This window comes from Capricornis sumatraensis, chromosome 2, assembly GCF_032405125.1.
Source record: "Capricornis sumatraensis isolate serow.1 chromosome 2, serow.2, whole genome shotgun sequence".
NCBI classification, from domain to species: Eukaryota; Metazoa; Chordata; class Mammalia; order Artiodactyla; family Bovidae; genus Capricornis; species Capricornis sumatraensis.
This window is the reverse complement of record NC_091070.1, coordinates 158,884,975-158,902,839: the sequence shown is the minus strand read 5'-3', so window position 1 is coordinate 158,902,839 and position 17,865 is coordinate 158,884,975. Positions and strand designations below refer to the sequence as shown.

The 17,865-nt window shown below is 46.1% G+C and overlaps 1 protein-coding gene across 1 annotated transcript; it reads left to right on the top strand.

Moving 5' to 3' along the window:
- Nucleotides 1–8,958: 8,958 nt before the first annotated feature.
- CCN1 (cellular communication network factor 1) lies at nt 8,959–11,772 on the top strand. Its single transcript, XM_068964548.1, has 5 exons — nt 8,959–9,213; nt 9,510–9,723; nt 10,073–10,429; nt 10,555–10,766; nt 10,881–11,772. The coding sequence occupies exons 1-5, from the start codon at nt 9,151–9,153 to the stop codon at nt 11,181–11,183; spliced, it is 1,149 nt and encodes a 382-aa protein (XP_068820649.1). The 5' UTR covers nt 8,959–9,150; the 3' UTR covers nt 11,184–11,772.
- The last annotated feature ends 6,093 nt before the right edge of the window (nt 11,773–17,865 follow it).

Below are 17,865 nucleotides of genomic sequence, written 5' to 3'. Positions count from 1 at the left end.
ACCGGAGGGGGTTGATGTGCCCGCCTCCAGAGGATCTTCCTGACCCAGGAATCGAACTCGCATCTCTTATGTCTCCTGCATTGGCAGGCAGGTTCTTTTACCACTAGTACCACCTGGGAAGCCCCAATCATAGTTGATACTGCATTGTAAATAAGAGTAGATCTTAAAACTTCTACTCACCCCCCCAAAAAAACTATATGAGATGATGGATGTGAACTAGACTTACTCTGGTGATCATTTCCCAATACATATATATATATATACATTGAATCATTATGTTGTATACCTAAAATTAATATAATATTATATAATTTTTAAGTTAGAAATAAGTACAAAAAAATAGAACTGACTGTTTAAAAACAGCTTTTATTTTTTTTTAAAGCTAATATTTAATCAAAGGAGAGAGGATAAAAGATGTCAAAGAAATGCCTGGGACTAGCCTTAAATTGCTGTATGCTTTTTATTTTTTGCCATAAACTTGGGCACCTCACCCATGCCTACATCCAAGGCTCAGTGACACCTTGCACAAGGTGCACACTAGGAGTGTTTGATGGGTGCCTGGAGGGCCCTGGACTGAGCAGCTCGGATGTGAGGGTGACCACAGGCTGTGGGTGGTAGCAGTGATGCCACCTCAGGTGGTAGAGTCTGCCTCCGGGGATAGAGTCGGCGGTGATGACTCAGCCAGGGTAGAAGGGTCTCAGTCTCGGAGTTGCTCCTCTGCTCTGACACATCTCCCTCTTCAGAGGAAATAGGAACATGCTCAGGCAAGGGTCCCTGAGGAGGGAACCCTTTTTTAAATTATTTAACTCATTCATTACCAGACTCTCTTGAAGAAAGTGAGGTCTACCATGACTGAAAGCACAAATAAGCTCACATTTAGAAAAATATTTAAGTGAGGTCCACAATCAGCTGTTAGGAGGAAGTCAAGAAGTTGGGGGCAAGTACCTAGATTTTAAGGCAGATTCCATCAAAAGAATGGCCTTTGGATGCAGACACTCTGTTGTCCCTTAACATCTCATATATATACAAACTGCCTAGTCTTTGGTAGGCAAAACCCAGGCACCATAGATACAGTGATCCTCATGGCTCCCAAACACTGAGGCCAAGTGTTAGCTGTCACTAAATCTCAAGTATGGCGTTTTGTATCTGATTGATCTGTGGGGCACTTGAGTGCATGACCTCTGAGTTGGAGCAACCTCATTATCTTATAGATGAAGAAACCAAGGCAAAAACCTTACCAGGCTCAACGCTGTAGGCAAAGTTACAATTCCATGACAGGCAAGGCCATTAAAGTGCTTCGTTAGATGATCACTGGGGCCCCAGTGCAAGCCAGGATCCTGACTTGGGTGGGGTTTATAAATCACATCATCTATATATAACTTAGCAAATGATTTTTAAACTAGAGTTCATCTAGTTTTTTTCTCTAGTCTAAAGAATACAAAACATTATCTAGAGAATAAGTCTAATTCATCCTATGCTAATTGTTGTAAAAGTATAGGTAATGGTGGTGATTGCAGTGGAAATAATTATAATTTATTAAGTACTTACTATATGCCAAGCATCCTGCTGAGTATTAAACATGTCTTATGTCTTTGTTCAGCCCAACTGCCAGAATCCTCCTTCACACTTAATCCTCGGCCCTGCAAAAGTTGGCACAAATAAATGGCTTCAGTCTCTCTGTGTGCTCATGTACTGTGCCCAGATCAAATCCTTTTTCAATGTGGTATGTGTGGTTTTAAGTGGGCATTTAAGAGACAAGTATCTCTGGAAATAAAACCCACAGAAGGTGAAGGTTAATTCTTAATCTCTGAATCTGGAACCAACCCATTTGATAGTGACTTATAATTTTATATTTCGGGTTGCTCAAGCATGTCTAGAAGATAGATTGCAGGGTGGAGTGGGAGGGGCACCTTCTAGTCCATTCCTTTGAAATGTTTCTGTGTTATCACAAAAGAAGAAGATCTGTAAGTAAAGGGGTTAGAAATGTCTGGCTTCCTGTGGACAGATGCCAGGTGAAGAAAATAAACAGATAGAGTTCCCACTGGATACAAATGCCCTAAAAAAAAAAAAAGTGTTTCCTACCATGCTGCCAAGAGAATGCATGCTGCTTACAACATAAATTCAAGGGGAGAAGTATGAAAACAGAGTAGTGTTTGGGGAAGATGGAAAGTGGAAAATAAGGAAAGACACATTCCAATTTTGTTGATAAAGCATAAACTCTTACAACTGAGTCAAGTGACAGCCCTAACTCTTAAACAAAGGAAAGCCTAACCAACCTGCTAGTTCAGTGGAGCCCATGGTGCTATTCCTTAATATGTCAAGAGAGGCTGAGAGTTACAGAATGCCAGAGCAGGACAAGTTTTCAGAGACATTTAGTCTGGAGATCACAATTGGCAGCTCCCACACATTGTCTTCTTGAGTTTGCCCAGGATTAACTTAGATGGCATTTTAACATTGTTTTAATTAATTGGCAATATTTTAAAAATTAAAAGCCTTCGTGTAAAAATTCAGATCACTAGTACCTCTAAAATTTGAGAAAACAAGCAAACACTGGATTTACATTTACACCTACCAACCACTCAGCCCCCACTCTACCCCTCATAGAGTCTACACTCTCCACATCGTTGCCCCAGGCTGAGGCCAGTGTCATCAGACAAAAATCCTTGGAATGGCATTTTGTTACCTGGCTGATCCCTTTGAGCCCTTCAGTGCATATTCCCTGAGCTGGGGCAAAGCCATTATCTTATAGATGAGAGGAAACCAAGGCAAAACCTCACAGGCTCACCACTACCCGTAGACAGAGTCCCAATAAGATGGGCAAGGCCCCTGGCAGAAGATCTAGTTGATGTCTCTTGCCAGTTCCCCAAAGGAATTCTATGGCCAAGCCTTACTAGTGGGTCATCAAAGCTCTATTCCCTCAAATATCCTTCCATGTAGCAGACTCTTGTTTATCCTTATAGACTCAGATTAGTTCTGTTAGGTAGGTAGAATAGGGAAAAGGAGTCCAAAATGGCGGTGGCTAAAAGACAAGGAAGGTCAAAGGAAGGTCTGAGGACCAGAGTGAAGACTTCAGATAGAACAAACAGAAGTCATGGCTAAGCCCAATTTGCATAGGGCAGGCCCAGGTGGAGAAAAAAACATATAAAAGGAGGAGCCAAAGCGTTTTCTTCCTCTCTTTCTCTCCTGTGTGCGTGCTCTCTCTCTCTCGCCCCCTCCACCACATGCTCCTCCACTCTCTTCTCTTCAAGTCTTTGGGTTGACATGCCCTCAAGCTTCGAGGATGGAGTCTCCTGCTATCTTCTAAATAAAACAGAGCTGTAACACTGATTTGCCTAAGAGCTATAACACGGTTTGTCCAAGACCCGAGAGCTGTGATGCGCCGAGGGCTTTAATGTCCGTCGCTCCAAATCTTTGTTGTGACGAGACAAAGAACTGAGGAATACACACTTGCGTGACAGTTTTATATCCATTGCCCAGGCCCCAAAGTGTCAGACTGTAAAGTCGTTCAGGGGAAGGCCAATATTAAAGTCCTCTTTTTGGTGCCATGACATATTATGAGCTCAGAATAAATCTGGGGTTTGAAGAAGATGAGCAATTTGTCCTCAGATACATAGGTGATTATGTTCATAACATAATTGGAAAAAAAAAAAACAAGTTAAAAGTAGATTGAGTGTATAAGAAACACTCAGACTGATAAACTATCAAGTAAGCAGCTGTGAAAACTATCTCAGTGACAAATGTAGCTCTTACCAGGCCAACCCATACTCCAGAAGTAGGACTGTCTGATCAATGTGGCTTATAAGATTAAAGAAGGGGTCCAACGGCCTAGACATCTTCTCTGCCATCTGCCAAGGTGTCAAAAAGTCCACTATAAAGATCTGTTTGCATTAAGGCTTTTTCTGTTGAAATGCAACAACCCTTTCCCTCTCCTCCCCAAGAGCCAGTGCTATGTTGTGCCTAGGGGCTCAGTAGTGTCCGACTCTTTGCAACCCCATGGACTGTAGCCTGCCAGACTCCTCTGTCCATGGGATTCTCCAGGCAAGAATACTGGAGTAGGTTGCCATGCCCTCCTCCAGGGGATCTTCCCAACCCAGGGATTGAACCCAGGTCTCCCACATTTTCAGGCAGATTTTTATAGTCTGAGCCACCAGGGAAGCCCAAGAGCCAGTACATAAGGCAATTCTTAGAGGTTTATATAGCTTCAATTAACTCATCAACTGCTTTTCTATCTGATGCATTTATCCTGGAACATCTGGGTAAGCTGTGATAGAGTTAAATGAAGGTAAGTTTCAGAAGAAGGGACAGGTCTGAACTTCTAAGTGATGGGGAGTAGGCACAGCGGTTAAGTGCAAGGTCAGCTAGGACCAAGAAGCTACCTACTGAGTGCTCTTTGACTAAACATTTACCCTCTGTGCCTCCAATTTTTTTCCATTTAGAGAATGGTATTAACGATGCCCTCAACGGGACATTAGAAAATCAAAGAAGTTAATAAATAGCAGGCATTCAAAACCACGTCTGACACAAACTGAGCCCTATGTAAGCATTGGCTTCTCTCATTATCGGGAGAGGATGGCATGAAATTTGGCCCTGAAAGGGACTGCTCCAGTCTCACCACTGCTATCTCCTTTCCCAGTTTACTGATGAAGGATGCAGGCTCCATTAGGGATCTGCAGTTCACTGAAGACCGTAGGCTAGTGGACGACAGAGCTAGGGCTTCCTATCCAGGGGTTCCGCCTCCACGGAACTTACTGAGGAGGTAAGAAAGGGTTTTGGGAGACCCAGGAGAGACCGAGAGCGAGCTTCAGCCTCTCTCCCTTCTCGGGATAACGGAATCAAGGCCCTCGGGGACTACTCCCCAAAATTAATTCCTGGTCCCCACTCTCTGGTGGGTTTGATGTCTCAAGAACGCCTGGTTCCGACACACACCCACACCCCCGCGCCTGGGCGTACCCTCCAAGTCTGGCACAGCGCGGCAACTCTGCCCCGTTGGGAGGACGAGTCAACAGCGGGGTGGACGGGAAAAGTGACACAATCGGGCCGGCGCCCTCCGCGCCAGCCTCCCACGCAGCGCCGGGCGGGCCGAGCCCTCGCAAGGGGTGCGGGAACGGGTCCCGCGGCCGCGGTCTCCGGGGCACGCGCGCACCCACACGCCCGGCACACCAGCCGCCCCGCGGCGCGAGGGCCGGACGCAGGCCCTTTTCAGCGACGCGGCGGCCGCGCGGTTGCCGGGTCCAGCTCCTAAGGCCGCCGCCGTCGCCTCCGCCCCGCAGAGCTGGATGACGGAGTCTTGAAAGACTTTCACCAAATATGGGCTGGGGCTGGAAACGTCCTGCGGCGCGCGCCGCCGGAAACCTCTAGTCCTGGCGACCGCGGTGACTTCGGGTGCGCGGGCCGGGCAGCCGGCAGGGGGCAGCGGGCGGCCGGCGGCCGGGCGCTTCCCGGGGCTCGGCCCAGGATCTCTCCCCTCCCCGCAACACTCTTGCCGCGCGGCCCCTACCCGCTGTCTCTGCAGAGGTGCGGGGGACAGCCGAGGCCTTCCCAGCACCATTACCACTCAGTTCCTGCCCCCATCTTGCTCTCTGACTCTCCCTGAGATCTCTCGGGGTGGGCTGGGCGGTGGGGAGAGATCGAATAGCCTTAAAGCCGGCCTTTCGCTGTCACCATCAGTTGTTCTGTCCCTTAAGGTGGCTATAAAAAGTGGAGTTGTGAGATCACCGAGTGCCTGACTGTGAGGGCAAATGAAAGCACACACACAGCTCTTACAGGCACTTTCGTCGTCCAAGGCGGTGGTTCTCAGGGTGTGATTCTCCGAACCAGCGGGATCACATCACCTCGAGACTTATTTGAAACTAATTAAAACTAATTAGAAACTAAGAAACTTCTTAGAACTAATAACAAATTCTGGGGTGGGGCCAGCTGGGTCGGTCGTATAACCAGCCCTCCAGGTGAGTCTGATGCGGGCCAAAGTTGGAGAACCACTGGTCTAGGGCTAGGAAACCCGAGGCACCAGATTTAGGGTGATTATTATTCTCAGTTGCCGCCAGACAGTGAACCCTTCTTTTGGTGACCTAAAATTCCCTGGCATCAGCGGGCGAGAGACGTTCCCATCGCTCAGTCCAAAGCCAGGAGCTGAGAGGACAATCAGCCCCTTCTCCGTGCCCTGCAGCCCAAGGAAACAAGACGGCCCGTTATTCACTCTTGGGGCACCCAGAGAGGGCGGGTGGGGGGAGGAAAGAGAGCAAAAGAGCCATGCAGAAGGAGGACCGGAGGACACTTACCCATAAACGTTTGCACATTTACCCTTCAGTCTGTCAACGTGAGCCGCTCTGCCCCTCTCAGCAGAGGAGGCGAGAAGGCAACGGGACGTTTGGGGTTCCTGGACCTTCCTGGAACAGGACTTGAGCTGCTATTCCTCTTGTTTGATACTGTCGTTTACTAGCAGTGGAACCAGGACAAGGTATAGGGAAAGGCTGTGCACATAGGTTACTCCTGTCTCTCCTTCCGCGTCCTGGCCCTGTTTGCTCCGGCTTCCCACCCACTCCCACAACACACCCCCTGCTTTAAATGGGCAGCTGGCGGTGAGGTTCTGTAAGCTTCTCCTCTGAGGCAAACTCATCCTCCAAGATTCCCCAGATGAAATCCAGAAACAAACCCACACACTCTTGTTGGAAAACTTTAATCTGATTTTTAATGGAATCTCTGGAATGGTGTGTTTGTGAATGCTGTGCTGCACACTGAATCTCTCTGAGCTCCCCCTTGCCCCCACCCCCTATACAACTTCCATAAAGGAACAAGGTGTATACATGAGCCAGTTGGATCATCTGTCGTAATTTCATTTTTAAATTATGATAGACAGATTGCATGAAAAACAAGGAATTCCAAAGAATTTCCTGCCCTGGGAACAGAAGTTAAGTCTATATTTAACAACATTTGAAGCTGTCAAGAATGCTTTGTGGTTGGATAACAGAGGCAGAAAAATGTTAAAAACGCAGGCTACTGCTATACCCAAATATGGAAATATTGTTACGTCTGGTGTCTGATTCACCATCTGGAAATACTTACAACCATGAAGTCAAATAGAAAAGACACCGCAACAGAAGCCAGGAACGCTCCACTCCATTCTCTCTCTACCGCCTCCTCCCACCCTGTACTGCATCTACTCCTAGTCACTTCATTATGGAGGAAACGATATTGAAACTCTACTACAGGAAAAAACAAAAATGCTTTCTAAATAATAACTGGTGAGTTGACTTGGATAGGGCCCAGAAAACCTGACAGTTTATTGTGTTGAAAAGTAAGACCCCCTCCCAACTAAACTTTAAAGATCCTATTCCCTCTAGTAAACGCCTCTTAGACTTCTGGAAGAGCACTTTTGAATGAATGAAACTTAACTCTTTCCTGCCACAGTTCTCTGCATTGGAGAATGTTTTCATTGAAGTAGGTCTTTATTGTGTTTATCAGTCATTCACAGAAAGTGACACTGAAGGCCTTCTTAAGCCAGACGGCTCAGTCATTTAGACTGAACAGCTCTAAACATTACAAAGGACAAGAATTTCTCCTAGAGCACATATACATGACAAACTGGAATAATTGCTGTGTATGTTTTCATGAAAATTACATAAGAAGTGTAGTTTTTGAAACTTTGAGGGAACATTTGTCAAGCACACAAATGGTTTTTGAAGTTCAAATAATTTGCTTTGTAAGGGGTCGTCTACTGAATGTGTTGCTGGTAGAAAAAGACCTTAAAATTGCCAACTTTTTTTTTTGTTTTACTACAAAATATTGCATCCTAAGACTCTAATTTCTCTGTACTTAGAGGGCAAAGCATTGCAATTCACTTGAAATTAGAGGCTTCTAAGTAGTCCCAGGAAAGGAGTTAAACCCCCCTGCAAAACTTTTCGTGTCAAGGAGTCTGTTTTCTCCAGAGATCCATTGGGCACAATGGTGCTGGAATCTGGTTTGATTTTGCTGTATATGCCGGTAATGATCTCAATACAAATCACTTCACGGTAGTCCTCTACGCTTCTGGCTGGCTGCTTAGTTAGCGTCTCCTCCCGCCTGCGGAGGGAGACTGGAAGGGCTTACCCGGTCTCCTGCATCCGTGAGGAAGTGTAAGACAGCCTCCCGGAGGACTCCCTGCGTTCGTTTCCTCTCGGACTTCCAACCCAGGCAGTGGGCTGGAACTTAAGTGGGAACCTCCAAAAACAAACAAGTACGACGTACCAAAAACGGGCGGGGGGGTGGGGGAGCGGAAGAGGGAAGACCTCTGTCTGGGAATTTGCCAGACAATGGGGGAAGTAGATTTTTTTCCCCACTTCTCATTCATAAATGCCACTGCGGGTATTAATTTGCAATATATTTAACTTGGCTAATAAACACCATGCCAAACCTTTGGGACTTGATCAGAGCATGCCTCTATGAAGTCCTCAAATAGAGTCCTGGCTCCCAGACACTCCCCCTCGTTCGCCTTTCTCAGTAGATAACTTGATTCTCACCTTCGCTGTAAACTGGCAAACAGCTCACTGCCTTCCCGGGTGAGGGCTTCCAAGGCTGCGGGGTCAACTCGGCATCACCAAACAAAACGACTTTTGTCCCTCCCTCCATGTCCTCCCACCCTCCCAGTCCAGGCAAAGTTCTGAACTCGCCCCCCACCCCTCAGCCCTTCCACCACCATCACCATCATCACGCCAAGAAGAGCCCTCCCCAGTAGAAGTCGTTATTTAAAGTGGAAAAAACGGAGGATTGTTTTCTTGACGGGTCCAGTACAAAAAAAAAAAGTGCAACGGAGCCAGGGGAGGCGCTTGGCAGGAGCCCGCGCCAACCAGCATTCCTGAGATGTTTGAGAATTCTGGAACGCACAGACAGAGCCGACGTCACTGAAACACGCGGCGCCGCGACCGGCCGGTATAAAAGGCGGGCTCTGGGCGCTGGGGCAGACCGCGAGCGAGAGCGCCCCCGAGCAGCACCCGCGTCCTCCGCTACTCCTCGGCCAGGACCTCGGGAGAAGGACGCCCGCAAACCGCTCGCTGCCCCGGCCCTCGCCTCGCCGCCTCCCGGCCCACTACCCCAGCCGCACCGGCTCGCCCGCTGCGCTCTGGTGTGTTGGCGTCTTTGCCTCCGCGCTAGCCGGGACCCCTCCTGCGCGCCACGATGAGCTCCCGCACCGCCAGGACGCTCGCCCTCGCCGTCACCCTTCTCCACTTGGCCAGGCTGGTGAGTTCTTAGGCCACCGCTTCCCCCGTCCGTTCTTCCCCTTTCCCCGGACGACCCGCGGTCGGAAAAGCTAGACTCCAAAGTACGGGGGCGCGTTTCGGGATAGCTCTTTCTTTAAGCCCGCCCTGAAGACCTGCCGGGGGCCTCCTGGCGTTCGCCGCTGCCCAGGACGGCCGGGCTGGATGGGATCACAAACCCCCGTCCCCTGCCGCCCGGGTCAGACACCCTCGTCCCTTCCGGGGGCGCCTCTCCTGCGTACCCCGCGGAGCCTCACGCCTTTCCTCACCCCCTTCCAGGCTCTCTCCACCTGCCCCGCCGCCTGCCACTGCCCCCTGGAGGCTCCCAAGTGCGCCCCGGGAGTCGGGCTGGTCCAGGACTCCTGCGGCTGCTGTAAGGTCTGCGCCAAGCAGCTCAACGAGGACTGCAGCAAAACGGAGCCCTGCGACCACACCAAGGGGCTGGAATGCAACTTCGGCGCCAGCTCCACCGCTCTGAAGGGGATCTGCAGAGGTAAGAGGCTTGCGGTTTGGCCCCTTTTAAAAAAAATAATAGTCCTCGAAGTCCAGAAGTTTAGTAATTTTGAGACCATGTATGGTGATGCTTTGTTGTTGGTAGCTTGGCAGAAAGGCACATGATTTCAGCAGTCTGGAATGCAATTCAGTGTGTCTGGGCCCAACGAAAAGCGCATACGGAAAAGTGATTCCTGACTAACATTGTTCTGGCCTGGAGTCTCCGGGGAATTGTAGGAAACTTTACCATAAATTGAATTAAGCAGCAGAAAATATGTATGCGTTTCAGGCCGTAGTTCGGAATCTTACCTTTATCCACCCCTTCCTTTCTTTTTCGGTGCTCTTTGCAGCTCAGTCGGAGGGCAGACCCTGTGAATATAACTCCAGAATCTACCAGAATGGGGAAAGTTTCCAGCCCAACTGTAAACATCAGTGCACATGTATCGACGGCGCCGTGGGCTGCATTCCTCTGTGCCCCCAAGAACTCTCTCTCCCCAACTTGGGCTGCCCCAACCCCCGGCTGGTCAAAGTTACCGGGCAGTGCTGTGAGGAGTGGGTCTGCGACGACGACAGTGCCAAGGACCCTATGGACGACAGGGAGGGCCTCCAGGGCAAGGAGCTGGCCTTCGATGCCTCGGAGGTGGAGTTAACGAGAAACAATGAATTAATTGCAGTTGGAAAAAGCGGCTTCCTGAAGCGGCTCCCGGGTAAGTTAAGACTGCGACCTTGCACTGAACCCTATGCCTAGTCTGAAGCTTGAGAGAAATGAGAACTTGAATTTGTTTGTGTCCTTATGTCTCTGAGAACTCTTCCCTCTTGCTTGTCTGTCTAGTTTTTGGAATGGAACCTCGCATTCTTTACACCCCTTCTTCACATGGCCAGAAATGTATCGTCCAAACAACTTCGTGGTCCCAGTGCTCAAAGACCTGTGGAACTGGTATCTCCACACGCGTTACCAATGACAACCCTGAATGCCGCCTGGTGAAAGAAACCCGGATCTGTGAAGTGCGGCCTTGTGGACAGCCGGTGTACAGCAGCCTGAAAGTAAGTGCCTGCGGTGCTGTGGTGTAGACTGGTCCCCTGGGTGTAAACTGGGTGAGAAGGGACCTTCTCTTCCAAGAAAGAGAAATCACTAACTTCCCTTCTCTTTTCTTACAGAAGGGCAAGAAATGCAGCAAGACCAAGAAATCCCCCGAACCGGTTCACTTTACTTACGCTGGATGTTCGAGTGTGAAGAAATACCGGCCCAAATACTGCGGTTCCTGCGTGGACGGCCGCTGCTGCACGCCTCAGCAGACCAGGACTGTCAAGATGCGGTTCCGCTGCGAAGACGGTGAAATGTTTTCCAAGAACGTCATGATGATACAGTCCTGCAGATGCAGCTACAACTGCCCACATGCCAGCGAGGCGGCCTTCCCCTTCTACAGGCTGTTCAATGACATCCACAAGTTTAGGGACTAAATGCGACTCGGGTTTCCAGCGCAAGGGTGCACAAAGTGGGGAGAGAGGAGTGTCAGAATCACGGAGGCATGGGTGGGGGCGGCGGGGTGAAGGGACTTATGGTAGAAGGGAGGCATTGCTCATTCTTGAGTAGGATTAAGGAATTTCGAAACTGCCAGGTGTGCTGGTGCACATGGACTCTAATGCAGCTGCGATTGGAGGATACTTCGCTTCATAGTATTGGAGCACATGTTACCGCTTCATTTTGGAGCTTGTGGTGTTGATGATGTTCTGTTTTCTGTTTGTAAATTATTTGGTAAGCATATTTTTCTCTAGGCTTTTTTTCCTTTCGGTTTTACAGTTGTAAAAGGTAATTAAGATTAGTTGGACAGTTGAAACCTTCATCCTTTGACAGAAGTATATGGGAAGGGGGTCCGTCCCTTTCTGAAGATGATACTCTGTGAGTGTCCGTGAGAGGCAGCTATCTGCACTCTAAATTGCAAACAGAAATCAGGTGTTTTAAGACTGAATGTTTTTATTTATCAAAATGTAGCTTTTGGGGAGGGAGGGGAAATGTAATACTGGAATAATTTGTAAATGATTTTAATTTTATATTCAGTGAAAAGAATTTATTTATGGAATTAATCATTTAATAAAGAAATATTTACCTAATATCTGAGTGTATGGCATTCAGTATTTTTAATGTTCAAAGCCATTGGGGACAATCTAGCTTATGCATTCAATCACTGAAACAAGATTTACTGAGTGAGCCAGGAACTGTTCTAGTGCTTGGGATAGAGCAGGGAACTAACTCAAAAAAATCTAACAATGATTGCTTTTAGAAATTCAGTAGAGAAAAACCTTGGCATTTAAAGTAATCTGTTTTAAAAACACATTGAACCCCAGCCCTTGTACAAAGTATAAGAAGGAATCTGAAGTTAAGTTTCTGATTTAAATAATAATGCTTTATTTTCATAAGAATTCAAAGCCTAAGGGTCTCCATCACCCAAGCTCTTTGAGGTGGGTATAGTAGAGTCATTTATCATTTTAATCACTAGGTAACTGTGCACATCCCTTTAGAGAGGAGAGAAGCTTTAATGAAAACAGTCCATAACTCAGGCTGCCCACATCTAAATCCATGGGCAAGATTTAAATATGGTTGGATGATGTGTTATCAGGTCACCTGTTCATATTTTTCTAATATTGTTCCTAAAATCTGGGAGAATGACTCAAAAATTCACCCGTGGTTGGGATCAGAGAAAAAAATCTTACAATCTACAGAAGTCAGTTTGTTTTCATTCAATGAATTTGAACATTGACTTGTGTTAATCCTAATAAGCCGATGATTAGGTAAACATGCTGTTAAATGCAAAGGAATGCAAGGAATTTCAAGTACTTTTCCAATAGCGTGAGGACCATGCTACCCCACCCCCTTTCCTTTTTATAATATACAATATATTGAGGCAGGAGGGAGCAGTTAGATAGAACTGGCTATTCAGAGGGTCAGAGGCTAGATGCAGTGCATTCCTAAAAGGACCTGAATTGTAGGTCTAGGAGAGGTTGAGAAGGCTGCGGCAATGTTTGTGAAAATGCTGGTAGCTAGTTTTAGAAGAATCATCTTAAGAAAGCACTGACAATAAACGTTTTATAGAGAGAAGTTTCCCTTTCATCTAAGCTTCTTGGCTCCTGTTCAAATCCATAGTGAAATACTTCGGTCTTCACTTAGTTAAGAGAGTACTTGGAATCTTTAGGCAACCAGAGAAGGTGCTTTAAAAGAGGAGCCGCTTCTGGGATCTTGTGAGTTTTCAAAATAGTTTAATATTGATGCTCCATTAAGATCTACAGAAAAACACTGCCTGAGCACCTGTTTTAAAGCCTTACTGAAATTCATAATTTCTCAAGTAAATGTGATGGCAAAGTCTGTGGACAAAGGCCTTCACTCTTTTGACTCTGACAATGTCTTGCCTTAAATATTATAAATTTTGCCTGCTGAGTAGTCAGGTTTTCTTGCCTGAGGCATTCAAATTTTAAGGTATTTGGAAATTTGAACACCACCTGGCTCAGTCTTGGATGCAGTTAAACTTGTCAGTGCAACAGAACATGTAAAACATAATAAAGTTGTGAGGATTTTTGGTGCAATATTGTTAAACAGACATCTGAACCTCTAGGCAAAATTTATGCATTCCCAGACACCAATCCTGGTATTGTCTTCCAATATTAGAGCCCAGCAAACTGCTTCTTACATGAAGATCAACGAGCAATATTTTATGGACCCTTTAAGTATGTAGAGAGATAATATTTGTCCTGTGCTGTGCCTAGTTGCTCAGTCGTGTCTGATTCTCTGCAACCTCATGGACTGTAGCCCGCCAGGCTCTGCTATCCATGGGGATTCCCTAGGCAAGAATACTAGAGTGGGCTGCCATGCTCTCCTCCAGGTCTTCCCAACCCAGGGACGGAACCTAGGTCTCCTGCATTGCAGCCAGATTCTTTACCATCTGAACCGCCAGGGAAGCCCAGTATTTGTCCATTGAAGTTCAAATGCGAAACATACCTAGCATGGGAAAATACTAGATCTTTGATCATTAAACTTATCGTAAGAAATACACCAAACGTTAGACAAATGCTGATTCAATGAGTACTTAATTAATTTTAAAAAACGCCAATAGACACAAAATATTTGATTTGGCCATAGAAAAAGAGTGAGAGTGAAGATATTAAAAGTAATTGAGAATGAAATTATGCAATTTAGAACATATCAGTTTTATCTAGGTCTAAAATGGAACACTGCCTACTTCAAATATTGAGAAAACAAAGTAAAAAACCATGCATTGCAAATGCGAAATAGAACATATCTGTACCCTCTACACATGAGCTTCCCTGGTAGCTCAGTTGGTAAAGAAACTGCCTGCAGTTCAGGAAACCCAGGTTCAATCCTTGGGTCAGGAAGATCCTCTGGAGAAGAAATGGCAACCCACTACAGTATTCTTGCCTAGAGAATTCCATGGATAGAGGAGCCTGGCAGGCTATAGCCCATGGGGTTGGCTAAACCACCACCACAGGTGGTAAAGATCTTATGTTGTAACCATTTTCCAGTCTAAAAGATTCTGATGTTCTTGAGCTGTTTTCTTGTTTTGTTTTTGATAGAGATGTAAGACTTGAGAGTTATAAAATGATCCCAGAATCCTAGGAATTTAGTGAATCTTAAGAAATATTCTTTGGGACATTTTATATTTCTAAAAAAAAATGTCCCAACGAATGGTGGCTCAGATGGTAAAGCGTCTGCCTGCAATGAGGGAGACCCGGGGGTCGAACCTGGGAAGATCCCCCGGAGAAGGAAATGGCAACCCACTCCAGTACTCTTGCCTAGAAAATTCCATGGATGGAGGAGCCTGGTGGGCTACAGTCCATGGGGTCGCAAAGAGTCGTACACGGCTGAGTGACTTCACTCAAGAAATATTCTTTGGGACATTTAGCAGGCAAAAGGAGAAGGTGGCAGAGGATGAGATGGTTAGATAGCATCACGAACTCAATGGACATGAATTTGAGCCAACTCCAGGAGATGGTGAAGGACAGGAAGCCTGGCACGCTGCAGTCAGTCCATGGGTCGCAGAGTCGGACGTGACTTAGTGATTGAACAACAAAGTGTCACAGTAAGTAGTCTCATGGTGATGATTCTCACAGAAGCACATGTGCTGTCCACTCCATGAAGAGATGCAACTGAATCAAAATTAGCAAAGTATATTTTAGTTATTTTACTAGTACAGTGACCAGATTTGATGTGTTCACAACCTCTTCTCCTGCCTTCTGACCCTATTTGAAAGTCACTTGAGCAATAATAGCAAGGGTCCAGTGGGACCACAATACAAAATAAAGCTGTGTTTTGGGCAGAATGGCAGATGATGTTGTAGAAAGAATCCCAGACTAGAAATTGATAGACATGTCTTTTACACTAGCTCTGCCATTAATTTACTGGGTAAGCCTGGGTGAGTTTCTGGATTCTTCTCTCCTGTTTTAAAATGGAACTTCTCGCATTTTTGTCACCAAAAAATTTTTTTTCATATATTCTCTTTAATACATTGACTCCTATACCTTTAAAGCTTTGCCTCCTCAAGCAACTGAATGTATGAAGCAAAACTGTTCATGTTTGTCTGTGGGCAAAAGCACTCATCTCCATGAAGCCTTTGAAAATATAAGGCCCTCTTTACTTTCTAAAGCCCTCATGGTTATAGGATGTGGCAGTCCCTGGACCTTGCAGGTTATAGGTCCTTATTTTTCCTCTCCCTATATAGCCCCAATATCTGGACCTTTTTAAATCCCTGCCCTAAAAAGCTTATTCTTTGAGACAAAGCACATTGTGATGCATGATAGTGATGCATGTGTCCTAAGAATAGAACAGACTTACTTGTAACTTTATTGGTGGTGGGAAACACTTATCCACATAAGATGTAATTCAATTAAACAAGTACTCAAGCACATGTTAGTACTTTACAGTTCTCATGTATTCTGCTGGTTTATTCTGAATCCACCTCTTTCTTAGTCTAGTGCAAACATCCAAATTTAAGACATCATCATCTCTTGCCTGACATACTGGAACGGCCCTTTCACTTGTGGCATGCAGTATTTTTCAAAGGTGGCTGCAACCATGTCTTCCAACCCACATGCCGTTCAGCAGTGTGACCCTGTTGCTCTCCAAAATAGATGGGGTCTACTTCTCCATCCTCTTGGAGCTGGGTGGGCTCTTTGACCGCCTTGACCAATGAATATCTAAGAGGTCATGCGATATGGTGCTAGTTCCAAATGGTGCACTGGCTAAGTGCTCCTATTTCCTTTCTCTTCAAAAACGAGCTTCCATAAAAGAATTATAAGTACCCCGAGACTAGAAGACTGAGAAGCCCATGCCACAGGGATAGGCTTGAGAGGATGAGATGCCATGTGGAGAGAGAGGAAGATCAGGGAGCCCTTGGGTACCACATGTGTATGAAGACACCATCTTGGAAATGGACCCTCCAGCCCCAACTGCCTCACAAGCTGATGTCTTGTAAATCAGAGATGAGCTGCCTGTTGAATCTTCCCAGAATTCTTGACGCATAAAATAATGAACAAACCAATATGATTATTTAAGGCCCTAAGTTTTGAGTGTTGTTTGTTACATGGCAATAGTTAACTGAAACATCACTGGTTTCCAATCTTGACCATCAGTGATCCATTTTCCTTACAGGAGCTGGAGTAATTCTTTAAAAGTGTAAATCAGAAACAGGTCAGTCCTTGACTTAAAGGCTTGATGGCTTCCCACTGCTCTTGCAATAGGATTCAACTCCTTACTTGGCACACAGCTCCTGGTAACCTGCCTACTTCTTTCATTTACTCACCATAAGTGGAGTTTATGGTGCTCCACTTGCCCCTTCCTCTCTGAAATAAGACATGTAATTTCCTCCTCAGGACCTTTGCACTAGCTGTGTCTCTCTGCCCCAAATGCCCTGCTCCCTGATCTGAACTTCTTCCTGTCATGCATGTCTCAGCATCAAAGCTACATTCTCAGTGACCTTCCCTCCCCACCTAGACCCAAGTCTAAAGTAGTCTACAGCAAAGTTGACTGTTTTAAATGTTAATTGTATCTAAAAAATACCATCAGGGTAACATCTAGACTTTTGTTTGACCCAGCAAACCATCATCGTAGTCTAGCCAACTTAACATATAAAATTAACCATGACCGTACTTATGTCATAAAACCTTTTGGGAAGAAGAAACTAACGTCATCTCTCTAAAATGGAATGCATTTTAGCAGTCAGAAAAAAGCAAAATTGTTGCTAGATATGCCTACAATCCCTCTAGGCTGGACACTGCTTGGGTATGTATGGGGGAGGGGCGCCAGCATTGATTTTTCATTGACCAAAGGTATGGGGCACCTCAAGAAGATTTCTAGAACACTAACCCCAAGTTCCATTTTGAGCCAGCAGGATCCACCTCAACTGAAATGGATGTAGGATTCTCATAAAAGCTCTGGAGAATATGCTTCTCCAAACTTTCATAAATGTGGTAAAACACAGTCCCTTACTTGCACACACTACCAGAAAGAAAACAAGTGCTCCATCCATTGGCTCATCAGGCAAATCCATGGTAGCAACACCACCACATAGTGAGTGGCTATTTAACTATTCCCATCAGATCTTAAATTCTTTAAAGAGTTTTGTCAATGAATGAGTGCCAACTAAGAACAGATTGAAAGGAGTTTGAGAGCAAGCTTCCCAAACCTCCAGATCTTCATGAAGAAGAGAAAGCAAGTTTGTCCTGCCTTGCCTCATAGCAGAGATCCTAAGCACATGTGTGCTAAGTCACTCCAGTTGTGTCCGACTCTTCGGGACCCTATGGATTGTAGCCTGCCAGGCTCCTCTGTCCATGGGATTCTTTAGGCAAGAGTATTGCAGTGGGTTGCCATGCTCTCCTCCAGGGAATCTTCCCAACCCAGGGGTTGAACCCGTGTCTCCTGCAATTGGCAGGTGGGTTCTTTACCACTAGTGCCACCTGGGAAGCCCAGAGGTCCTAGGCTGGTGACTCATATAGGACTGGACAATAAATATGTTTTGTTCAGCCTGCAGAGAGTTTATAAAAACTGGGATTTGCTGCCAATATTTGAAAATTGAGTGTTTTTTTCATATTTCCATATTTCTGACTTCTTTTGAAAAATTTATAGATCTGGTAGCAG

Excerpts from the sequence above, each read along its gene's own strand:
- CCN1 (XM_068964548.1), top strand. The coding sequence starts at position 9,151 with ATGAGCTCCCGCACCGCCAGGACGCTCGCCCTCGCCGTCACCCTTCTC. Across the intron at positions 9,214-9,509 it reads TTCTCCACTTGGCCAGGCTG|GCTCTCTCCACCTGCCCCGC; the intron begins GTGAGTTCTTAG and ends ACCCCCTTCCAG. Across the intron at positions 9,724-10,072 it reads TCTGAAGGGGATCTGCAGAG|CTCAGTCGGAGGGCAGACCC; the intron begins GTAAGAGGCTTG and ends TGCTCTTTGCAG.